Source organism: Parasteatoda tepidariorum, chromosome 9, assembly GCF_982258835.1.
Source record: "Parasteatoda tepidariorum strain Cologne lab strain chromosome 9, Ptep-v5.0, whole genome shotgun sequence".
NCBI classification, from domain to species: Eukaryota; Metazoa; Arthropoda; class Arachnida; order Araneae; family Theridiidae; genus Parasteatoda; species Parasteatoda tepidariorum.
In genome coordinates this window covers 14,236,302-14,261,652 of record NC_141763.1, presented here as the reverse complement: position 1 = coordinate 14,261,652, position 25,351 = coordinate 14,236,302, and the positions used below count along the sequence as shown (strand labels likewise).

Genomic DNA, 25,351 nt, shown 5'->3' with positions numbered 1-25,351 from the left:
CGGGTACGCCTGTCACACGGGAGGTCAAGAGACAAACCCGGTTTTGATCCCTTGTACCAATGTGTTTTCCACTGTTGGTTGTGTTTTCCACTCCTCGGAGATTTTTGATTTTTCCAGAGAGTATAATTACAAAAAAGTAAGTGTGAAAGAGGGAGTTGTTGTAATCCTGCAACCCTCCTTAGCAAGAATATCGGCCATTTTATTCCCGTGGAGATTCACACAGGAAGGTACCCATTGCAAATGAGCATCATGATTAAGTGAAATGAGCTTTAATTTAAGCAGGATAGAGGTGCTGATCCTGTTGTCCACAAGAGGCCAATTACTAAGATGGTGGAGAGAACTACGGCTGTCAGACAAGATCCATAGATCACCATAATCCTCTTCGCATAGAATAACTTCTAGTCCCTGGCCTATTGCAATTCACTTCTGAAGACAGAGCAGTGATTAGGATTACAATGAGCAAGAGTCAAATTAGCTTGAGGGGTTTTGATATAAATGCCACTGCCAGCAAGATTGTCAATTTTACTACCATCAGTAAATATTTTAATGGCATTGTTAGGAATGTGGCTCAGGTTTTCCAAGGTCAGTTGGAAAACCTGAAGTTGATCCTGAAATGTAGCTCTGACTTCTGGAAATTTCGAATTTTTGAAAACCTTAAACCGAAGGGATCATTTTGAGTTTTACAAATTAGCAATTTTCTGTTAGAAATTATAGTTTCTTTCCAAGTATATTTATGTAGCAATCTTTCATAGCACCAGGTTGCACTGTTTTTAAAATTCAAAGTAAACTTAGCAGTGTAGCATTTAGCTCTATGTAGCTCACCAATGGAAGCACATCTTGAATAGCATCATAAAGTACTCTTATTGTTGTTTGTTAAATTTCTATTGTCTTCATTTTGTCAATCTTCTAATGTTTTAAAATATGTTTCATAAAATCATGGAATGAGAAGGAATGCATTTGAAACTTGGTCATAAGCGTATTTACTTATAGAACTAAGTTGATAAATGCTAGAGAAATGTTCTGTTATCACACCCAATCACAGCATTGTGTCTCTGATTGGTCTAACTCAGACATATGTATGATTTAAAATTAAATATATGCATTAAATATTTTTTTAAATAATGAAGTTTTTTTCTAGTATTGTTCTATAAAAATGTAAGGTGTATACTTAATAAATTTTTATAGTATTTTATTGTTTCATACTGAATCTTATGAAATTTTTTCTTAAGCAATTATGTCTGTAGAGATAAAAAATATAGTGCTTATAAAGAGTAAGGACAGTTAGACAGCTTTCCTCGTGTTTTCATGGTCTCTTAGCGTTTGAAAATATTCTTACTTCAATTAGAAACAGTTTATTTCGATGAAAATATTACCTCATGTTATCAATCTATAATTAAAAAACAAACTGTTTGTAAGTACATTCCTTTGCAATTCCTGAAAATCACTGTTTTTGAACTGATTCACTCGTGCAGTATTGTCGCTTGTAGAAAATATCAAATCAATGTTATAAAGGCTCGCAAAAACAATTTAATTAAAAGGAACAATGGATTTATTATCACTTATTTAACAAAATTTACGTAATCCATATATTTTTTCTGTTCAAATGATTTATAACACATAGAAATTACAAACTTCTCCAAATTATGTACATTTTCAAACAACTGAACTGAAAATCACTCTTTTGAAAAGCCACATGTATTTTTACTTCTTCAAATATGAATGAATTTGAGGTTTAGTCTTTTCAGGGTGCTCCATTCCTAGCGATTTGTCTTTTTTGACAAGTCCCTTTCATATCTGAAACTATTTATTTTGAAGACGCAAAAATATTTGAATTCTAAGATCATTGTGTACTTTTGAAGAATAGAAAAGTGTTTTGATCATGCGAGAAAATGAGAATTGTTGCTTATTTTCACCTTCGTTAAATAGGATTATGAATTTCGTAATATCGATATTTTTAATTCATTGTTCCTACGAAGATTCGTTTGAGGATTCGGAAAATATTCATTACATTGAAATCTTTGCTAAAACAGGATTTGACTGTAATGCATTCAGACATTTTCACTAACTTATAGCTCAAATCTAATCTAACAATTATGTTGAGAGTTATTTCATGTTTTTAATAAAAATCACTTTCAGCATTTTATTTAGTTAACAAAAGTAAAGTTGTTTACAGTTTTCCACTTAATAGATTTGAAATACCAGGGGTCTGTCTAGATTTTTTAAGAGGTATCAATTTTGTGAAAATGTATACATAATTTGTGAAAATTACAAATTATGTTAAAAAATTCAACATGAAAATATGGTAAAGTCAGAAAAAATTTTTCACTACAAATAAAAATCATTTATGACTGGTAAATTTCTATATATTTTTCCCCATATGTTCAAAAATAATTCCGCTACTGTAAAATTTTGGGCTTAAAATTGTATCCAAATTTAAAATTCCATAAAAGTCATTGTCCATAGTTAAATTTCAATTTGAATTTAATAAAAACATGCATTCAACAGTACTAGCACTAAAAGTTATTTTCATTACGAGAACTTTTTCGACTAAGTCATGCAGAAAAAAGTTTCACAGAGAAAAAAAAATTTCATAAAAAATAAAGGTCTTTTAAAATAAATGTACAATAATGTTTAAGAAAATGTTCGAATGTTTAAAATAATGATCGAATTTTGACTTTCTGTAAAGTTTGCAAAGGGAGACCCTCGTTGCTTCATTTTAAAAAACTGAGCTAAAAAAAAAAAATCTCACTTTGCTATGGCAAGAGCGACCTGTTATGTTTACTATATTGCAGTATCTGACCAAACATGTGCTACCTTTTCGTAAAAGACATCTGGCAAAAAAGCTCTTTCATAGATTGCAATAAGAAAGATTTTTGCATGAGAACTCGCTTTTGTTGAAATTATTTTGTGAAACTATTGTTTTTCCTAAAGTTGAATTTGTGAAACTGCCGCGAAACGGTACTAAATTTGTCCTGGACAGACCCCTGAATACTGAATGAGAACCTGCGATATTTCTCGATATCAAACTTCTATACTTGGAACGCAAAGATTTTATTATGCTATGTACCAAATTAAGTTTTTCCATATCTCAAATATTACTATTTTATCAGATCCAGGTGGCGATCAAGTGTTTGAGTGAGGAGCGCATGCAGAAGAATCATATGGAATTCTTGAAAGAAGCTGCCATCATGCACACTATTGATCACGAGAGCATCGTTCGCCTGTACGGAGTTGTACTTGAAACCAACACTCTTATGCTGGTACAACTCTTATTTTATTATTTGAATTACTATACTTTATGATTATAATTTTGAATGTTTTTTACTTCCAGGATTCATTTAATATTTTGCTAGGCTCATTTCATCTTGCTTGATTCTTTTAAGTGTTACAATAGATTATATATATTAGTTCTGTATGGTTATAAATCTTTATTTTTTAATTAATAAATTGTACTTCAGCTATGTAAAAAAATGTCAAATTTGTAATTTACTTACGTGATCTTGTGCATTACTTGAAATTAATGGTGGTTTGTTAGTGTTGGTTAGAGACCACTTTACTTAGAATAGACTTGGACCACTATTAAATAATTATCAGTGGTCCCCTGGACCAGCAATCAATTTAAAGGAGTGGTATATTGTTTTTATTTTTATGTTTTGGTCTGTTTTTATCACAAAATAGAATATTTTATCATAATTGTGTCACTACACATTCTTTGCATTGAATTTTTCATTTCAATTAATTAAGATTTTTAAAAAAAAATCAGATGGCAACATGTGAACAGATCCATAAATTTTTTTGTATCCTTTAATTAGGAACCTCTTAAACAAATGACTAAATTTTCTTAATTTCTACCTTTGATGTGTAATCAGGCAATCTTTGTAGGATCGGATTTTTGATGTCTAAAACAGGTTTTAACTCTTAAAAAAATATAGAACTTCAACTAATTTCTGTAGTACATTTCTATAAAAAACAATAGTGTTGCTTTGTTTCCTGAAAAACTCTGGAAATTGTCTAAAAAATTAGGGAATTTTAAATTTTCCAGCCGTAATCTGGAAAAGTCGGAGAGTTTGGTTTGGCGAATGGCAAGCTTGCAATGTTTGTGTCTACATTTCTTAAGGAACGTTTCCTGTGCAAGGGCCTCTTTTTTTCTCATTTGGAATTAATTAAAATAAAATGTATAAAATAATGTATTAATGTCAAATATTTTATTTTGTGGTTACCTAAAGATTTTATTCATGGTGCTGCAAATGCCTATTTTGACATTAAATTTGAATTTTTATTGAAATATATCTTAAAAAGTCAGGGAGTTTTTTTTTTCCATTTGAGTAGCAACCCTGAAACAAGGTACAGAAAAGCATTATACAACTAAGAAAAATGCATAGCAAACAATTAATACATGTTTGGCATACCATGGAATGCTTTTATCAAATTAACAATTTATTCAAAGGTAGTGACTAGAATGTTAATTTTTTAAAAAAAATATATACAGGGTACCTGCGCACCTGGAAAGTCATGAATTTCGGTATTGAACAAAATTTGTCATGAAATATCATGATTTTAACTATTTTTAAAAGAAAAATCATGGATTTAGGTCGCTAAAAAATCTAATTTTTAAAATGGAATTTACCTCCCCCCCCCATTTCATGGTGTTCCAAATATCTGAATTAGTAACAAAAACTCACTCACAGTCATATTTTATTAAAATATAAAATTTTTTATTCTGTTCTTTAAAAATTATGGTGTTTTTTCATAAAATGAAAGAAAAAACATCATTTCTTGAGCGAATTATCTTTTAAGCTTCTGTGATTTCAGAATTTTTGTTCTTATTTTTATTTTATCAATTTAAAATTTTAGCTGAAGCAAGGCAAGTCATTGGTGAATTTTTTTTTAATTCCGAAATGAGAACAGAAAAATTTGGAGTATTTCTTTCCCTTCCAATGAACAAGAGAAGTATCTTTAGAATATAATTCTGCAGAAAAATAAGGAGAGAAAAAAATTTGCTTTTGTATTTTTTTTCCAGCTTTTTTATGGCTTCAACTCTTTCTTTTCTCTGTTTTATAAATTTAAAGTCTATAAATATGAAGATGCAGAGTATATCAGTCTTATACCTATCATTTGATTAATGTTATTACAATGCTTTTTTAAATTTAATGTTGTGCTTTTGTCTGAGAAAATAGTAATTTCGCTAAGTCATAAAAAATTCTTGGAAAGTCTAAAATGTAGCAAATACCCTAAATATAATTGACAGTCAATAAATTACTTGTTGTACTATCAATGTTTTCATTTGGTAAGATTTTCCTCACTTATTTCTGCAGGTTACAGAACTTGCTCCTCTTAGATCCCTACTGGAGTGCCTTAAGGAGCCAGTTCTCCGTCCGAGTTTTCCCGTCATCTCCCTCTGTGACTTTGCCCTACAAATAGCTGAAGGTATGCAGTACCTAGAGAATAAGAAACTAATCCACAGGGACCTGGCTGCCAGGAATATTCTCGTCTTTGCAAAAAATAAAGTGAGTTTGATTGGTATACATACAATTTTATTTGCTTAAAACGTTTTTTTATCTTCATTGGGCAAACCAGGGATCTCTCCAAGGTAAATTGTTTAGTGGTACCTTCACAAATTCTGTAACGTATATAAAAGATTATCTGTAACGTATGATAAAGCCCATCATGTTACATGTTTGATGAAATACTTGGGTTTCCGCATGTGCGTTTACTTAGCTGTGTTCTGTGAGATTTTTGCATTCTGGCATACAACTTTGCTGCATTTTGCAAGATATTTTCAATTTCAAGCTTCATTTTCCACCCTCTGAAATCGAACCATCGATCGATCTTTATCGATCTTTTTATGAAGCTAATATAATCATGAAAAGTGATCTTTGTCAGAAACGAATTATTTTATCATGACCATGTAAGGTCTTTGAAAATTATTTTGCATTTTGTTAATGTATATAGTGCTTAAAAATATCTTTTAAGTGCTTAAAAAGTACTTAAAAGGTGCTTATTTTTTATTGAAGGATTTGGCTATGCATCCTGGTTAAATTGTTTTTCCTTTTACAATTTTTGGATAAAAAGAACTAATGAAGTGTTTTTAATATATTTAGGAAAAATTCCAAGTTATGCAAAAATGCGAAATGCAAAAATACCTACAAAATGCAAAAATATTGGTCATAATATTAGAATTAAAAAAAAATTGCATATTCAAAATAAATATTAAATAAAAAAGTTTTATTATTTTATTTGAACCGAAAAGTTATTTATTTATTAATTATTATTTTTTTGAAGTTGATGCTTCTGTTATTTTAAATTAATAACATGTATATTTGTTATTTTTAAAAATATCTTGCAGAAAAATATTAGTATTAGAGTGACAAATCGCAGAAAGCCCAAACAAATTCTGCCACATGGCTTAAATCCTGCTGGTGTATTGTGAAAATTAACTTTAATTTTTTTAGATTAAGAAGTTCTGGTACTTATTTGTAAATTGCTAATTTTTTGATCACACTATTATCCATCAAGCACTGACTATAGTTTTTTTTTTTGTATAAATCTTTTTCAAAGCAAAATGTATGTATTGGTTTCTGTTGTAAAATAAGCTTGTTATTTTCTAGGTGAAAATTAGTGACTTTGGCTTATCTAGGGCTTTAGGAGTTGGCAAAGATTATTATCAAACTAACTTCAATGTTAATTTGAAATTACCGATTGCATGGTAAGAAAACATGTACTTATCTTTTATTAATTTGTTTTTAAAGAATAGATTGTACTGACAAAAAAAAAATCTTTCATTTTAAGCAGAATATTAGAAATTTTTAATCAGTCTATGATTTTTTTTTGTTTTTTTTTTTTAGCTTAGTTTACTCATGTAGTAATCTATTTGTATGATTTGTGTATTTGATTTTGTATCGAAAAAATAGTACTACTTATTGTAATTTAATAAGTAAAGTGCAGTAGATTCCTAATTATCTGACATAGGTCTCAGATAGCTCAGTTATCTGACGTTTGTCATAATTGCTTGTAATAGCTTATACATTTTTACAATTACAACATTTTTACTTACTTATTATACATTAGCAACATTATTTTTGACTTTCAATTTTATAACCGTTATTGATTATCCAACCCAATTTTAAGTCTACAACTACCAATGTTCAACTCCATAGCCTTGTAATTTTGAACACTATCCAGAAGACAAGGGAATGTCTGGATCAAGTATAGGGGAAAAACTGCCTTCGTGGAGATTTGCCTTTTTGATGGAAGTAACCCGCATTTTCATTACATAGATAGGAGAACCACAAAAAATTCCCTCAGTTAGCCTGGCAGCAAGGGAATTCTAACCCAGGATTTCTTACGTAAGCACTGTGGTTGATGCCAGCCAGGTACAAAATTCAAATCGACCAGGGATTCGAACCTGGGTCACCTCATTGGGAGGCAAGCACTTTATCCCCTGAGCCACCATGGCTGTGTCTTGATAGTGGGAATGGAATGGGGATTCCAGGATTGAAAGTAAAACTGGAAATGTTCATTTCCCTACCATGAGCACTGGCTTGGAATAAAACCTTCCTTGATTACTGCTTCTAAGAGCGTAGCTAAATCGTAGCCAATCACCTAATTTTTTAAGTGTTGCAACATTGGCATAGCTGAAGCAAAACACAGAATGAGTTTATATGAGTGCAAAATGATCTCACATTATTGAAATAGTATTTTGAGCTATTTATTGTTTTTTACACTGTTTCTTACTTTCATTAGACTAAATGTTATTGGACAAATAATTGAAACTAGTTTGCATTAAAAATTGTAAGATAATTTTTCATGTTTAATTCATCTAACGTAATAATTTTTTTTTTATGAATCATTTTTAAGGGTATTTTTTTAAAAATTAAGATTTTCAAAATATTGCGTATGTTTTAATGCTTAAGTAACTACCAAATTTTTAGCCTGAGTTCGGCATGTAATTTCATTGTAAAGCAACAAGAATATTTAATTACGCTTGCTTTTAAATCATTCCTAATTAACAGAAATAAATCAAATGTTTTTGGGTGAAAAAATCTTTACTGATTGGTCTTTTTAAGATTAATTAAATTTCAGAAATTTGCATAAAATTGCATTAATAATGACGATATATAATATAAATTCGACGATTGGATAAATTAGACGTTAAATGAGTTAATTTATTAAGTGTTTAATGTTCACATGTTTAGACAAATGTATAATTTGTCTATGGCAAGAACTCCCTCGCCACCAAGTTTGAGGCCGTCTGTGGCTATGGAAACAAGAATGGCGCCTTTCAGAGAGGGTGGTTTTTTTCACTCTATTGCTAGCACAATAGACCGAAGAAAAAGATTCCCTTTTTCTCACCGACCCGAGTCAAAACCTGTCCTAAACTATGACCACAGGACCCCTATTGGAAATAGCTATACCTCGTTACCATAGTCACCGTCACGGGTCTAGACGGATGATTAGGGGGGTTCTTACTTGAGACTAACTGTACCTTCTTAATTATTCCTTCCTAATTTCTTAACCTGAAATTTATTTTTATCTCTCTCTCAATACTTGATTGCAATTGTGCATTTTATTACTGTTATTAATGAATGTTGCACTGTTAGGTGTGCCCCTGAATGCATCAACTATCTCCGTTTCACATCAGCCAGTGATGTTTGGGCTTATGGCGTGACACTATGGGAAATGTTCAGCTATGGATTTCAACCTTGGGCTGCTTTGACCGGACAACAAGTAATTTATATTTTTGTATGAGTTGAATTTGACAAAATATTTACATTTTTTGAACAAGCTTCAGATTCTCCCAACTTTTGGTGGAATTTCAGAACTTTCTAAACTTAGGAAAAATATGTATATTGTAAAATAAATAAGAATGTATAGTAAAACGGGTAAGAATATTTAAATAAAATAACACATTAATTAAAAAAAGAAACTTTAACTAAATATATTAATAATTTAAATGTTTGATTGTTCTTTCGCATCTGTAATTTCACCCATTTTATTTATATTTTAATTATTTTATTATTGATTTTTTATTATTCATTCAAATTTTTTTTAATTAAATAAAATGTTAAGCAATGTTGTGACGCTTTTCTGTAATTTAACAATGGTGCTATTGAATATAGTATCGTATTGTTAATTTTTCTTAAAATTCTTTCAGAGCATGTTTGTTTGATAATTTGTTAGATAGTCAGTATTTTTAAACCACTAAATCTTTAGACAATTTCATTTTCAGAAAATTAAAATATTCTTTTAAATAAAATCAAACTTTTGTTTGTTTTTACTTTAAGACATCAGTCTAAAGTCAATCCATCTTTATTATTTTAATTATAGAAAATTAAGCAATGTTATTTATTTTATAGAAGCATTGTTTTAGAATTAGCATTTTCTTTTGTTAAAGATTTATTCCTTTTATTTATTTTTGATTGATTTAAAGATTTAGAATATGTTAAATGACGATACATCGCTATATCGTGATGTGTAACAGACGATATACATATCACAATGTAAAATTTCTTACATCGATTACAAATTATTAAAGGCTATTCAGTTATTTCCATTTGTAATATGAATTAATTTTTTTAGTTTACTTAATTCTTTACATATCTTTATAAATTCGATATGATCAATTCTATTAATCTTGTTAATTTTTTTTTAATACACTTTTATAAATAACTTCTATAAATAAATCTAAAAAATACACCCTGTAACCTTTTTAAAAAATAGTTAAATTAATTGTAGTTTGGAATTAAAATTTTGTTACATAAGTAAATAAAATAATTATTAATTTAAAAAATATAATGAGCCACTTAATGTCAAATCTATTTAAAAGTGGGTATAAGCTGTTTTTATGGCGGCTAACATAATCAACTAAAAATAAGAGTGCTTAGTCAGTGACTAGCACTCGAGTGAATAGTCAGAAACTAGTTATTTTATCATGATCATGTAAAGTTTTTGAAAATTATTTTGCATTTTGTTAATATATGTCTGAAGAACGTTGGACAATGGAGAGAAAAAATTTTTTATTAGTGTTTATAATTAGGATGTTTTTTTAAGTGCTTAAAAATATTTTTTGAGTGCTTATTTTTTGTTGAAAAATTTGTTGCACACCATGCATTAAAAGTCAGAAAATTTTAATTACGGGAGAGTCTCAATAATTTGAGGTAGACGGGACCAAGAAATATTCGAAAATTTGAAATTTAATAAAAATAAATGCAAGCAAAGCAATTTTTAAAATTTCATTATTTAATTTAAAAATGTATTATATTTAATGAAAATGTATAGATAAACATAGAGGATCTGGGTACATTTAATATGTTAAACCAAGTTACAATATTCATCATAATACTGTATCAGATTAATTGTACTTTAAAATAATTTAATTGTTTAAACACACTGTTCACATGTTTTAGTGTTTATCAATATCGTTATTCAACATTCAGGTTTTTTAACATTCAGTGGTAGTAATCGTTCCATGTGTTGTGTGTGCATTGACCATTATTTGGGAGCAAGACTAACTTTTTATCACTAGCTCGGAAGTATGAGCAGGTTATCTGCGCACCTAGAAAGTCATGAGAAATCATGCAAAGCCATGAATTTCGGTATTGAACAAAATTTGTAATGATTTTAACTATTTTTTTTTAAAGAAAATCATGGATTTAAGTCGCTGAAAAATTTAATTTTTAAAATGGAATCCCCCCTCCCCCAATTTCGTGTGCTTCGAATATCTGAATTTGTAACAAAATTCCCACCCACAGTCATATTTTATTGAAATATAAAATGTTTTTATCATGTTCTTTAAAAATGATGGCGTTCTTTCGAAAAATGAAAGTAAAAACATAATTTCTCGAGCAAATCATCTTTTAAGCTTCTGTGATTTCAGAATTTTGTTATTATTATTTTTTTTTTTTTATTAATTAAAAATCCTAGCTGAAGTAAGCCAGTCATTGGCAATTTTTTTTTAAAATTCTGAAATGAGAGCAGAAAAATCAGGAGTATTTATTTCCTTTTCGATGAACAAGAAAAGTACCTTCAGAATATAGTTCTGCAGAAAAAAGAAGAAAAAATTATTTGCTTTTGTATTTTCAGGGTGCGTAGCGTTTGTAAAAAGTACTTAAAGGTGCTTTTTTGGGGATTTCGTTTTTAAAAGCTTTTAAAGGTGCTCTTTTCAGCTGGCGGTTTTAAAAAGTGCTTTTTTTTTCGAATAATTTTTTTCTTCCCTTCAGTGATATTTGGTGGATCCCATGCATTTCACGAAAAATGAGGAGTTTGCTACGAAATCACTCGCGCGGACTTCATGTCGTACCCACGTTATGACTTGCGCATGCGCGCACATTTGAAACCGAAACCCAAGTGCTCCAATTCGGATAGAGAATATCAGATCCTTATGAAATGTTTTTCTTTTTAATTTATTTTAATTTTGTTCTTGTTTATTTTATTTTACTTCTAACACTTTTTTTTTGACGTAGGGGGTAAGGGTACTTTTGTTCTGAGTTCAGGGTCAAGTTGAATTCACTCGGTGATGTGGGAAAGTACTGATTGTTTCGATTTACGCCCTTTTCTTTTTGGGTTTTTTTTTTTAACGCTAAAACTGTTTATAAAAAGTTTTTGTATTTCAATAATATCATTGATTGAATATGAATTTTTTGAGTGCTTGAAAATTTTTGTAAAGTGCTTAAAAAGTTTTTAAAAAGTGCTTATTTTTGATTCAAAGATTTGGCTACGCACCCTGATTTTTTTTCCAGCTATTTTATTGCTTCAGCTCTTCCTTTACTCTGTTTTTTTAAGTTTGAAATCTATAAATATGAAGATGCAGAGTATAACAGTTTAGGTTATACCTATCATTTTAATTAATGTTATTATAATGCTTTTTTAAATTTATTGATGTGTTATTGTCGGAGAAAATAGTAACCTCGTTAAGTCATGAAAATTTCCTGAATTTGAAAATCTAAAATGTAGCAGATACCCTGTTTACTGTATTATTTTTGGGGGATTTTTTTATAGTAACCTTAAATATGTATTGTCCAAAGAAGAGAATAGATACAAGCTCACTTAGATAACAAAGTTTTTGTTTTGTAATGATTTTAAATCTTTATTTAGATTCTGGAAGCTATTGATGAACCCCATTTCCAACGCCTTGAACAGCCGGAATGTTGCCCAAAGGAGTATTATACATTGATGTTAAGGTGTTGGCAGCACGATCCTAACAAAAGGCCTAAATTCTCGGATATCACTGCTCTTCTACCAGAAGTAAGTATATTTTTTGCCCTGTTAATACCAGTTATATGCTTGTGGCAACTTAACGTAGGTTGTCCAGTGAGTTGCCAACATCACCTTTCACCAGAAGATGTTGGTAACTCATAAATTTTTCCGCAAAGTCTTGGTAAAAGTCTGGAATAGAATCCTATTAAAGCATACTTTTGGGCTTCTACTATATCACTATAATAATTAATAATCATAAGTTTTACCTGGTAGAACCTAATATTTACCAGGTATCAAGCTTTTACAATAACATATATATACAGTATAATAAATAAATACAAATAACACGAAGTGGATATAATCTTGTTTTTTTTATTATTTTTATTTTTTTCCCTTCTTTCCTCTACATTTTAAACTTTTATATATATATTGTATATATATATATATTTAATAAATAAATAAATACAAGAAAACACGAAGAAAGTTACGAAAATAAGTTTTATTTATTGCGCTTAAGCTGCAAGTAAACAGAACTTATTAGATAAGTTCAAAATGTAGAATAAAACAAAGAAAAATTACAGACATATGAAAAAAAGGGGGAAATAATAAGTAAAAATAACAAAAAGCAGTTTTGAAAAAAAAAGGATGAAATTTTATTTAAAAAACCGGAAATCTCCTCATCAGCCCACACGATTATATCCGCAAAACAGAGTGCTTTCTGATATTATATCAATAAAGCCAAAGCAAAATATATTAATACAATAGTGTGAGGAGCACTCAAAAAAATTTTTTACAAAAATTACAACAAATAAAATAGAACACAAAAAGTAAAAATAACACGCAAAAACAGAAAATAAAGTAAAACAGAAAGAAAAAATGGTATAAAAATGGACTATAAAGTGAGTAACGAAATCAGATCAACTTACATGGACGGAATTTGTCAAGAATGATTTAAAAATGATTCCCCTCCCCTTTTTTTTCATATGTCTGTAATTTTTCTTTGTTTTATTCTACATTTTGAACATATATATATAATATAAAAAGCTGAATATCCTTTTATTTTATTGTATTATTCAAAACAAATGCTTCCTCACACTTTTAAATTCATATCCTGTCCTTTAATCTATTTTTGGCATTAAATAAAAGTAAAACATTTTCCCCTTTGCTCTTTGTGGGAATCATGAGACCTATTTGATAAACCAATTACAATTACTAAGATTTCTCTCTTTCTCTAAATTGAAACATTTTACGGATTTACTTTGCAAGATTTTACCTAACTTATAATGAGGAACACAACATTTCATGACCACTTTTATAGCTGTTCTCTGTCTAATAATTAATAAATAAATTTTGTACCCTCCTTCCCTGCCTAAGACCTGTTTTAATCTTTACATACGGCAATGACGTTATATATATATATGCAGGATGAGGAAAAGAGCTGCCTCTCATCCCTTCTTCTGCCGCCATTATTCCCAGTGCCACAACATATATATATATACACTACTTTTTTTTTAATTTTTGTTGCGATATTTAATAACATTTTCTGTACTTTTTGTTGTTACATTTTAAAGCACTTTAAAATTTAACCAAAAGACATTGGAAGTGGCATTTAGTTGAAGAGAATCTTTTTTCTCCTGAAGTTATTTTTTAAAATAATAATATTTTCTATCTTTCAGTGCAAGCCAGAGCAAGTGCAATCTATTCAAGATACAATAGAAGTTGTCCAGGGCAAAAAAGAATGGCTTCATTATAAAACTGGGGAAGTTATCACTGTTTTGGACAAAAGGTAGTGAAAAAATGGCTTAAATTTATGTAACAAATTATGAAAAATTAGTTTTTAAATAGTAATTATTTCCATTTATAAAGAAGACTTTTGTGATTGATTTTTATTACTCACTTTCTTGTTTTGTTTGTCTTTCTTGTTAATAACCTTTTATTTTTGAAAGCATCTTGCACTCCTAATTGCAAATATACTTTTTAAATATTTTTTTCTATAATTTTCTCTTAACTATTTGATTAATGAAAAAAGTTATATAAATTTCATAATTCTTTAAAATACAAAAAGAAATTTGTTTAATAGAAAATTTTAAAATCAATTTTTTTTTTTTTTTTTTTTTTTTTTTTTTTTTTTTTTTTTTTTTTTTGAAAATTTGTAGGTATTGTACTCAAAATAAATATGTTATTTATTTTGAGGACACTAAATTGGTTCCTAAGTTATTATCAAAAAAAAATTTTTGCTGTATGGCAGACAAACTGAAATCAGTCTTGAGAAAAATTAATAGACTAAATACCATTAATTAATATTTCTTTCCAATTTTTTTTTTAAATTAAATTTTCTTTTTTACCTCAGAAATATTTGTGGTTTTAAAAGAAATTTATAAAGACAGCTATTTTTTTAAATGCGTCATTAATGATTTTACTCAAGAAATTTTCAGGATTTTTGAATCAGGTTCACAATCACCCCTGATAATTACAGCTCCGTGTTATTTTCTAATTTTTGTGACGCACTGTTCAAAAATGTTGTAGATCCATGTCTTAGTTGAAAATCATACTTAAAAATATGTTTATATTCTTTCTAAATTTCATCTAATTGGAAAGTTGTTTTTCAGACCTTTACCTGACAGCATCAACATCTGGAAGGGTGTTTTAATCAATGGGAAAACAGGGCTCTTCAATCCTGCTCACACTGTTGCCTACCTTACAAATTTTCCTACCCACAGGCCAAGTTTCTCCAGGGCAGATTCCAAATGCGGCCTGTATGCCAGTCGAAGAAGGTGAATGTTTTGTTCTTCTTATTTTGCTATTGTGACGTAGACATGACAGGGTTGTCACTCCACTGAGGGAGAACAGAGAAAGCCTAGAAAATACAGGGAATTTAAAAATCACCTAAAATAGAATTGAAACTAAATTCTTTACGAACTGGGAAAATACAGGGAATTTTATTTCATATTTTCGTTTTTTAAAAAATGGTGACCACTCAAACCGTAATCTGTGGGATATTTAAGGATAATATTTCAGCTCAACTAAGCTATTTAATTTATTATAGCATTATTTAAGTATGTTCTGCTGTTACTTTTTTCTCTCTACAAATGACTCTTTACGAACTGGGAAAATACAGGGAATTTTATTGTTTATTTTCGCCTTTTAAAAAATGGTGACCACTCAAAACGTAATCTGTAGGATATTTAAGAATGATATTTCAGCTCAACTTAAGCTATTTAATTTATTATAGCATTATTTAAATATGTTCTGCTGTTACTTTTTTCTCTCTACGTTTTTCCAGCAATTAAAACTAATAAATATAGTTTGCCCAATATAGCTCACACAAGAGCACAGGAATTGTTGTTTCCTCTTAATATATTATGTATAATATATACAGGGAATTTTTTTCCAGATTTGAGTGGCAACCCTACATAAGAACTGCAAATTTTTTTTATAAGAGTTCATTTTGAAGAACTCGATGCTCAAACCCAGGAAAGTAAAGTTAAAGATGCCTCATTAGCGCTATATCAGCAGAATCCAACCTTTTAAGTTGAATTACTACCCAATAAAAAAAACTTTGTAGCTCACTTGCTACTAAATCTTTTTCTTCGGCACTACAGCCTATGACAGACCAAGGACGTATCAATAAGGTTTTGCCATCTTGATCTATTCTGTGCCATGGCCTTCCAGTTAGTTATTCCTACTTTCTTTAGGTCCTTCTTAACTGCGTCCAGCCACCTAGTTGGTGGACGACCCCTTTTTCTTGTACTTTCTGGTTTAAAAAAATGTTTACTTTTTTTCTGGGTTTCGGTCTTCAGATCTATAATGGTGTCCCAGCCATCAAATGTGAAAGGCTTTAATAATATGAACTATGTGTGGTTGTTTATACCTTTTATATAGCTCATGATTGTAATTGCCATTTGTTATTCTCATAGACTGCACCAAAATGGTGCGCCATTTGTTATTCTCATAGACTGCACCAAAAATACTTTTAAGTATCTCTCTCTCAAAAATCAGCAATTTGTTCACTTTTTTATTAAGAGTCTCACACTCACTACCATGTAGATCACAGGTAGTAGGAGTGTTTTGTAAATGTTAATTTTTGTCTTTTGTTTAAGAAATTTACTTTTTAGTTGACTTTTTGAACCAAAGTAGCACTTGTTTGTCATTGTTATATGGCTATCGATTTCAACTTACTACTAAATAGCAAATAAAAATTATAATGGCAAAAAGACACCCATTATATGAGCATGACTTATATAATGTGTGTGTGTTTTTTGCATGTGTGTGTTAAATTTTATAATTCGGTTATTTCATAGAATAACTTGGTATTTCATGAAATAACTAAAGAAGTCAGTTAACGTAATAAGAGATGAAAAATTTCTCGTGATACTATTGGAGCTTAAGATTGCAGCTACTCTCATATTTCCATGGTCAAAAATCACATTTATTGGTAAAATAGTTACATTTAATCTTAGAAATTAAGTTTTTATGTTGAATTCCCTAACTTGTAACAATTACTAAATATTTGGAATTAAAACTGGATTGAAAGCAATTAATTAAGCATTTTTTTTTTAGGTTAAAAACTGATATGATTTCTCGTCCCCAAGGAGATTTCAAGCACACTGGTCATGTTGGGTTAGACGGAGCATTTTTTGGTGATATATCGTTTTTAGGTGATAAATATCACCAACTTCCAAGGCAAATAGTTACTCCATGTAAGAAAAAAATTTCTGAATCTTTTATTTTTTGATTTACAGTAAAACCTCGCTATTACAATATTTTTGGAATCCTATCAAATATACTGTTGTAGAGGGATTATTGTATCGAGGGCCTACGTACTTTGAGCTCACAATACGATTTTTTTTTAAATTTAAATGTTATGTATGTATTAACTATGAATATATTTATATATTATATAAAAAATTTATTTGCAGTGTGTTAATTATGGTTAAATATTGAAAACAATTTAAATAAATTCAGAATTGTAAACATACCTGAAAACCATTTTTATTGAAAATAATCTGATATTTTTGTTTGTTTATTATTATTGTTATTATTTATTTATTTTTACTGTCAAGTCAACCAACAAAGTATGCATTTAAGACAAAGCACGAAAATGATTTTCGTTTATGAATGGTACTCCATCTACCCTCTACAAAAAAAATTATCATTCAGAAATTAATGTGACGCTTGTAGTCATTTGTGAATCATAATCAGCTTTTAACGTAAAATAAGATAGGAATGTTACATCTGTGACTTCTTAAGAGATAAGGGAGGCAATTCTAAGAATGGAAGCTCTTGGGGTGGTCAGGACTCTACTTTTGTCAGGGAAGATTGCAAAAGATGATAAAATAAGATTTTTTCCATTATTTTAAAACCAATAATAAATGGAAAAATAAGGTTGAAATTTGGAGAGAAAAAATCGTTTTAGAGGGGTTTATTTCTTCAGAGGATATCGTAATATTGAGAGGAGCCTGGCATTAATTCATATGTAAGTTTGCCGGGACCACGAAGCATTAGCATAATAAAGGGAGCTGTTGTTGTGGACATCTTAATAGCGAGAGTTCGCTGTATTTGATTTTAACCTTTAATAGACAAATGTCATCACATAAGTATAGATTCTCTAATGTGGTTTATAGGTTAGCAAAGATATTATTTTTACCACCCTTATTATTCTCATATTTGTGAATAGTTTAATTGCAATTGATTATGCTTTATAATTAGTGGGATATAAATAACTTTAGATTTATAATGCAGATAAATATTTATAAGCTCTACAAAATTCATTAATTTTTTGTGCCTTGCCTGAAATGTTCTTTATATTTTGTATCTGTATCGGTCTACTTTTATTTTAGTAAATAAATTTATTTTAGTAAATGAAACTTTGATTTTTGATAAGTGCTCATTTTGGGTCCTCCTTATTTTCTTAATGTGCAACATTAATAATTAATAATAATTTATTGAATTTAAAAAAGAACCGATGCACAAAGAGTTACTTATTTGACTTAATTCGCCACTTTTGTTGACTCGCCATGTAACAAATTATTATTTTCAATCTTACTATCATGAAATACTTTTCTTGCTTCTAAAAATCAATAGGAGAATATAGCATGGTGTGTAGCGTTTCTGAAAACTGCTTATTTTAATTTTTTAAAAGCCCCTTAAAGGTGCTTTTTTCATTGGGTGTTTCTAAAAAGAACTTTATTTTCCCTTTTCGAGAATAAGATGTTTTTCTTTACTATCACGATTTTCGCCTCGTATTTTGTAAAAAGCGTGGTTTTCGCAATTCATTCAACCACAATCTATTTCAGGGGCATCGTCAGCCCATTGCGTATGAAAGCGCGAATCATTTTACATGCATAATGAAATACTTGCTAGTCTATTGAGCTGGGTTTGGTGAGATTCTTGCACTCTCATGTGCAATTCTACTGCATTTTGCAAGATGTTCTCAACTACAGGCTCCATTTTCCACCCTCTGAAATCGAACCGAAAAATCTCTTGATCATTTTATAAAGGCTAATACAGTGGTTCCCAACCTGGGGGCGATAATCCTTAGGGGGGCGACGAGTATTCAAAAGATAAAAATTGCTAATAATATTTATGACAAAACTATTTGAGATCGAAATTGAAAACATATATGAAGCTTATGGTTCTGGTGTAGACAAAGAATTACAATAGTTTAAAATTAAAAAATTTCAAGTTCAAGATTGTTTTTGTCATACGTTTTGGTATCGCTGGTGGAAATCCGAACTTCAAGAATTCTCTTTTTTTGAAAGTCATGGTCTTTTATATACCTTTTTCTCCTCAAATTTACCTCACTTGTCTCATTCCCATCCCTCCGATTTTAAAAGGCAAGTAATAGGAGAAAGGGATTGATAGACGAAACATTTATATAACTCTAAACATCACACAATTGGTAAACTCTTATTTTACCTGCTACTAAAAAAATTATTGAAATCATGTTGGGTGAGGGATCGAGCAATAAGGTAAAACCGCTGAGCAATAAGGCTGTTTCCAGGCTTATTGATGAGATGGCCGCAGACGTTGAATCAAAACTCATTAAATTTATGAGAGAAGGTAAATTTGCGTTGCAGATTGATGACTCAACTGTAATAGATAACAAAGCTATTGTATTAGCTTACGTAAGATTCATAAATGAGAGTAAAAGTAGATTGGATGAACGAGGAAATGTTGTTTACAAGAACTTTGATCACTGATACAAAATGATCGTAGATTTTTAAATTGGTCAAAGACTATTTTGTGGAAAAAGAAATTACCTTTACAAATGTAAGTGCTTGTGCAACAGATGGTGCTCCTGCCCTGTCTGGTCGTCATACTGGGCATCTAGCGCACCTTAAAAAAGAAGTACCGGAGGTCATCACCATTCATTGTGTCATTCATCGTCAACATTTGGCTTCAAAAAAGTTTTGTGGTGCCCTGCATGACACTTTACAATTCGTTATTTCTGGCATCAATAAAATCAAAGCTAATTCTCTCAATGACAGTTTGTTCCAAGAACTTTGCTGTAAAAATGATGAAGATTTCGAACGCTTGCTCCTACATACAGATGTGAGATGGCTTTCAAAAGGAAATTGTTTGTGCCGTTTTTTCGAATTGTTTGACTCGGTGACTGAGTTTCTCGACACCAATGATCCTGTTTTAAGTGAGAGTTTGAAGCAACGCAAGTTGGAAACTGCGTACCACACGGATATTTTTGAAAAAATGTACAAAATCAACGTATAACTTCAAGGAAATAAAGTGAACATTATCAAGACTAAGGGAATCATATCTTCATTCATCGCCAAGTTTGATGTCTACAAGTCAAACATTGGTCGCAAAGAGCTAATGCAATTTCCAACTCTTAGAAAGTGTTCAATGGCAGATATCGATATTCTCGAAAATAAAATCTTAATTTTTACTGATCATCTTGATCAGTTAAAAACTGATATGGAATCAAGATTTAAAGATTTGATGAAATTAGAAATTTCGGATTGGATTTTCAATCCTTTCTCTTTTGAAGTTGTGGATAAGCTCACTTCCTCTTTGCAGACTGAGTTTTTAGATTTGAAATATGATAAAGTAGTCTTTAAAAAATACAATTACGAGTTGGCTTGGGTAAAGCTTATGGACACTTATCCACAATTGTGGAAACAAACTGAGCCGCTCCTCATCTCGTTAGTGGAGAGTGGATTTAGTTCTATCGTCCAGCTCCTTACAAAGCAAAGAAATAGGTTGGATATTTGCTTCAAAGGAGACCTGCGTTTAAATCTGACGAACATAAAACCTGGCATTCAAGCTTTAACTGAAATACAGCTAGTACAGGGCAGTCATTGAAGTGGTAAAAATGTACTTTCTCACTCTTCATTTTTTTCTTAAATTTTAGTTGCTAACGTTTTAACTTTTTTTTGATTACATTAAAATATGAATTTTAAAAAATGTACTTATGTTTTGATTATTCCGTTTTAAATATAATTTCTTTTTGATAACAAAAAGATGTAAAAAAATTTTTTTAATTAATAAAAATGGCAGGATAAAATTGCCTCCTTATTTGCATTACAAATTAAATTAAATTCAAATATAACTTAGCGTTTGGTTGCTCACAAGCAACAATGAATGGTTTTTGAGCAAAAAGAGAAAAGGGCGATGTGTGTCAGTCAACCCTAAGAGGGGGGCGATGGTCCACAAAAGGTTGGGAACCACTGGGCTAATATAATCAAGAATAGAGTTCTTTGTCAGAAACGAGTTATTTTATCATGATCATATAAAGTCTTTGAAAATTATTTAGCATTTTGTAATGTATATAGTGATTAAAAATATTTTTTGAGAGCTTAAAAAGTACATAAAAGGTGCTTATTTTTTGTTGAAAAATTTGGCTATGTACCCTGTATAGAATAGAAGGGATTTGTAATTGAAATGTATAGTTTGAATTGTAATTAAGGTTCTTATTAAATAGATAAGCCCCAGGATGACAAAGAGAATGTGAGTCCTACACTAACCACTCTGTCAACTGACTCTTCAGATAAGATCCCTCTCCTCAAGAAGTTCAGCACCTCAGACGGAAGGAGTGGATCTTCATCTGGTAAAAATAATTCTCTCTTTTTTTGTGATAAGTTTGTTTTACAGGTAATAAATTCTTTGTGCTTTTTATGTTGGCCCTATGGCAGAATTTTTTCATACTTTCTGCTACATACCTCTCCAGTACTAATATCTTTCTACTAGATAATTTTAATAATAACAAATACACATGTTACTAATTTAAAGTAACAGAAGCTTCTACTTCAAAAAAAAAGAAAAAAATACTTTCGGGTAAAATAAAATAATTTTTTTAGTTGAATATATAATATGTTTTTATTCTAATATTATGGGCGATGTTCTCGCATTTTGTAGGGGAAACACAAAAATTATTCCCATTTTGTATATCCTCATCACATTGAAAAGAAATCATAATAAATTGTAAAGTCCATAGCTGTAATTACCGAAATTGTTTTATAGATGTCAATAAAACCCTTGACAATTAGTGAAATTTATACATCAGGGTGTTAATAAAAATCATTTATTGAAATGGTGTGTTTACTCACCTTTGGATGAAAATGAGTTAAACATCAAATTAAAACTTTTTTTTTTGCTCTTACAGTTGAAGATATTTATAACTCAAACATTGAAACACAAGACTTTGCATTATATAGAATTTTATATTATTTAGATCATTTTCCATATAATTAAGTTTGTTTGGTAAGACATATCTGCAACAGTTCAATATTAAGGCTTTTTATTATTAAGGCTTAAGAATATTTTTTTTAAACATGCAAAATGCACGCTTGAAATGCACTTAAAATGCAAAAATGCACACTTAAGCCTTTCTTATTTATAGAAAAAAATTAAATTACCAATAGTAGAGATAAAAGCTGACAAATATGTCAATTTTGGTTTTGCTTTTGAGATTGTTAAGTTAATGCTGTTTATAGAGAATTGCAATTTGTGGAATTGTGTTAAGTATATCTTTTACCGTTTTTTAAATCTTTTTATTTTAGATAGTTTATTGCATTCATAAAACACTTTTTAAAGTTTTTTGAAAGAAAAAACATCAGATATTTGTGAGTATTGTTTCAAGTATGTATTCAAAAGATCATTTTTATAACTCACAATAGATTAATAGTTCTTTTTTTTTTAATTGTGTTTTTGAAACTATTGCTGAGCTGTTTTGGAACTTAATATATCGAATAGCTTTGTAGCTTAAATATATTGAGTTCTATATTAAATACTTTTTTTTTTCATGTGAATAATTAATTGTTAAAGCTAGTGATTTTACTTTATTTTTAAAAAAAAAAAAAAAAAAAAAGGTCTTTTTTTCGCTTTGAATCATACTTCTGTACCCGTGGCAGAATCGCAGCGGCGCGGCTCCGTTGTTGCAGAATGTTGAAGTTAGCAGAAAGATTTTTTTCTTTTGAAAGCTAAAAATGTAAGTTTTCTTTTCTACAGAAATTTACACGTAATATTTGAAGCATGCATTTAGATAATCACTTTTTTACGCCGATAGTGTCTTAAATCGATGTAATGTTTCAATTGTATTTTCGGCAGTTATTGATATTGGTTTTCACATGGTTTTTAAATATCCCAATATATTTCAAAAAATTTAGAAAATTTGAATCGTGCATTTGAGTATTTACTTTTTAGGGTAATGATTCTATCGAATTTTGGCAGTTATTGCTATTGATTTCCCAATAGTTTTTAAATGCGATATTTTTTTGTATGATATTATTTACTATGCATTTGAGTAACCCCTTTTTGAGGAGTCTGATTCGTCATTGATCTTTTTTCGGCAACAGATTTTATGAATTTTAATTATATTTTTTTATTGTAATGATTATTTACAAAATGCAAAGAAAGAAAAAATTTGTACATTATCTCCCCCCGCCCCAACAATATGTGAGAATATCACCCATAATATCAGAATAAAAAATTATTACATGTTCAATTAAAAAGAATTCCTTTTTTTTTTTTTGTAAGCACAGCGCTTTTGTTATTTTAAATTTGTTACATATATGTTTGTTATTATTAAAAGTATCTTACAGACAGTTTTGTTGCAGATAGCCCACAGATAGATTCTTAAATTTCCCAATATATTTCAAACAATAGCAAAAATTTGAATCGTGCAATTGAATATTTACTTTTTAGGGCAATAATTCTATCGAATTTTTGACTGTTATTGCTATAGATTTCTCAATAGTTTTTTAATCCCATATTTTTTGTATGATATTATTTATTACGCATTTAAGTAACCCCTTTTTGAGAAGTCCGATTCGTCTTCGATCTTTTTTCGGCAACAGATTTTATGAATTTTAATTATATTTTTTTATTGTAATGATTAGTTACAAAATGCCAAGAAAGAAAAAATTTGTACATTATTTCCCCCACCCCCAACAATATGCGAGAATGTCACCCATAATATTAGAATAAAAAATTATTATATGTTCAATTAAAAAAAATTCCTTTTTTTTGTAAGCACAGCGCTTTTGTTATTTTAAATTTGTAACATATATGTCTGTTATTATTAAAAGTATCTTACAGACAGTTTTGTTGCAGATAGCCCGAAAAATTCTGCCACAGGGCATCTGTATTTTGACATATCTTACTTTTATGTAAGTTAATTTGGGTGTAGATGTTGCAGGCCTCCCCTCCATTTCAATAATTACAGTGAAACTTGTTCTAGATAATTGGTCAGAAATGATGAACGATCAGCCTCCCATTACGCTCCTTGATCCACCTCCAAAGAGAAATAGCAAGGAGGGGGTCTTGCCTGACCATGAGTATACTGAAATAAGTGATGATGAAGACTTTGGAAATTTTATGGAAAATTCTAAATTTGAGGTAATTTTATTTGTTTTTCCTTTAATGAATATCCTCACCCACATTATGAAACTAAATTCATTGAGTTTTTTTTAAAAATATTGTAATTTATTATAAAAGTTCAGTTTTAAAAATGTTCAATATTTTAGAATTACTTTTATTACTCTGATAATTAGCTTTTGTGTTAAGAGTCACAACAGTTAAAGGGAAGTTTCTTACACTCGGAGAGTTAAACTCTTTGAGCTTTTCTCATGGAAACCATCTTTCTTTTTACTATTATTACTCAACGAGAAAAAAATGCATAGAAAAGAAATTACAGTACAGATTTGTTTGTACTTATAATGTTTGCTTTGTTAAAGAAAAATTGGTTTCAGCTTTTATTACTAAAAACCTATTTCTGGGACAAAACAATTCATTATAAAATCTTTATTTTTAAGTATAATTAGTGTTTTAGATTTAAAGAATTGGAAGCAATAACTAACTTACCGTACGCTCCTTGTGTAAATCCCTTGGAAACAATTTCCTTTTAATGTATCATAAATCTTACCTTAAGTGACTAGAAAAATTAACCTAAACAATTAAATAAACAAGAACCTTCCTCTTGTTTAGGGAACTGAAACCACTGTGTGTTCATTTCTGAATTTTCATTTGTATTTTATTTATGCTTTATTCTATGTAGCTGTTTGTATATGACAATATACAAATAATATTCATGGTGCGTAGCATTTTCAAAAGTGCTTAAAGGTGCTTATTTTCGATTTTTGTTTTTTAAAAGCCCTGAAAGGGCTTTTTTCATGGGGTGTTTTCGAAAAGTGCTCAATTTTCCCTTTTTTAAAATAAGATTTTTTTTTCTTTGCCTTGTCAATTTTTGCCACGTATTGTGCAAAAACTTGCCTTTTACATTGTTCTGTTCAACGTATTCACAATTCATTCAACCACAATACATTTCGGCGTACCATTGGTACATGGCGTATAAAAGCGTCAATCGTTTTACATGTTTGAGGAAATATTTGCGAGTCTGCATGTGCGTCTATTGCGCTGGGTTTGGTGAGATTATTGCACTCTTGTGTGCTACTCTGCTGTATTTTGCTAGATATTCTCAATTTCAGGCTTCATTTTCCACCCTCTGATATCGAACATAAAAATCTCTTGATCTCTTTATAATGGTTAATATAATCAAGAAAAGTGTTTATTGTAAGAAACTAGTTATTTCATTATGATCATGTAAAGTCTTTGAAAATTATTTTGCATTTTGTTAATGTATATAGTGCTTAAAAGGTGCTTATTTTTTGTTGAAAGATTTAGCTACGCACCCTGCTAGAAA

General features: G+C 29.5%; 1 protein-coding gene across 1 annotated transcript in view; it reads left to right on the top strand.

The window, feature by feature from the left end:
• Nucleotides 1–25,351, top strand: part of Ack-like (activated Cdc42 kinase-like) — a 78,399-nt gene that overhangs the window by 36,266 nt on the left and 16,782 nt on the right. Inside the window, exons 4-13 of the mRNA XM_087150910.1 lie at nt 3,111–3,260; nt 5,316–5,507; nt 6,609–6,706; nt 8,601–8,727; nt 12,094–12,243; nt 13,872–13,981; nt 14,805–14,969; nt 16,756–16,895; nt 21,134–21,259; nt 23,891–24,048. Of these exons, the coding sequence (XP_087007036.1) occupies nt 3,111–3,260; nt 5,316–5,507; nt 6,609–6,706; nt 8,601–8,727; nt 12,094–12,243; nt 13,872–13,981; nt 14,805–14,969; nt 16,756–16,895; nt 21,134–21,259; nt 23,891–24,048 (1,416 nt within the window). The remainder of the gene's footprint in view (nt 1–3,110; nt 3,261–5,315; nt 5,508–6,608; nt 6,707–8,600; nt 8,728–12,093; nt 12,244–13,871; nt 13,982–14,804; nt 14,970–16,755; nt 16,896–21,133; nt 21,260–23,890; nt 24,049–25,351) is intronic.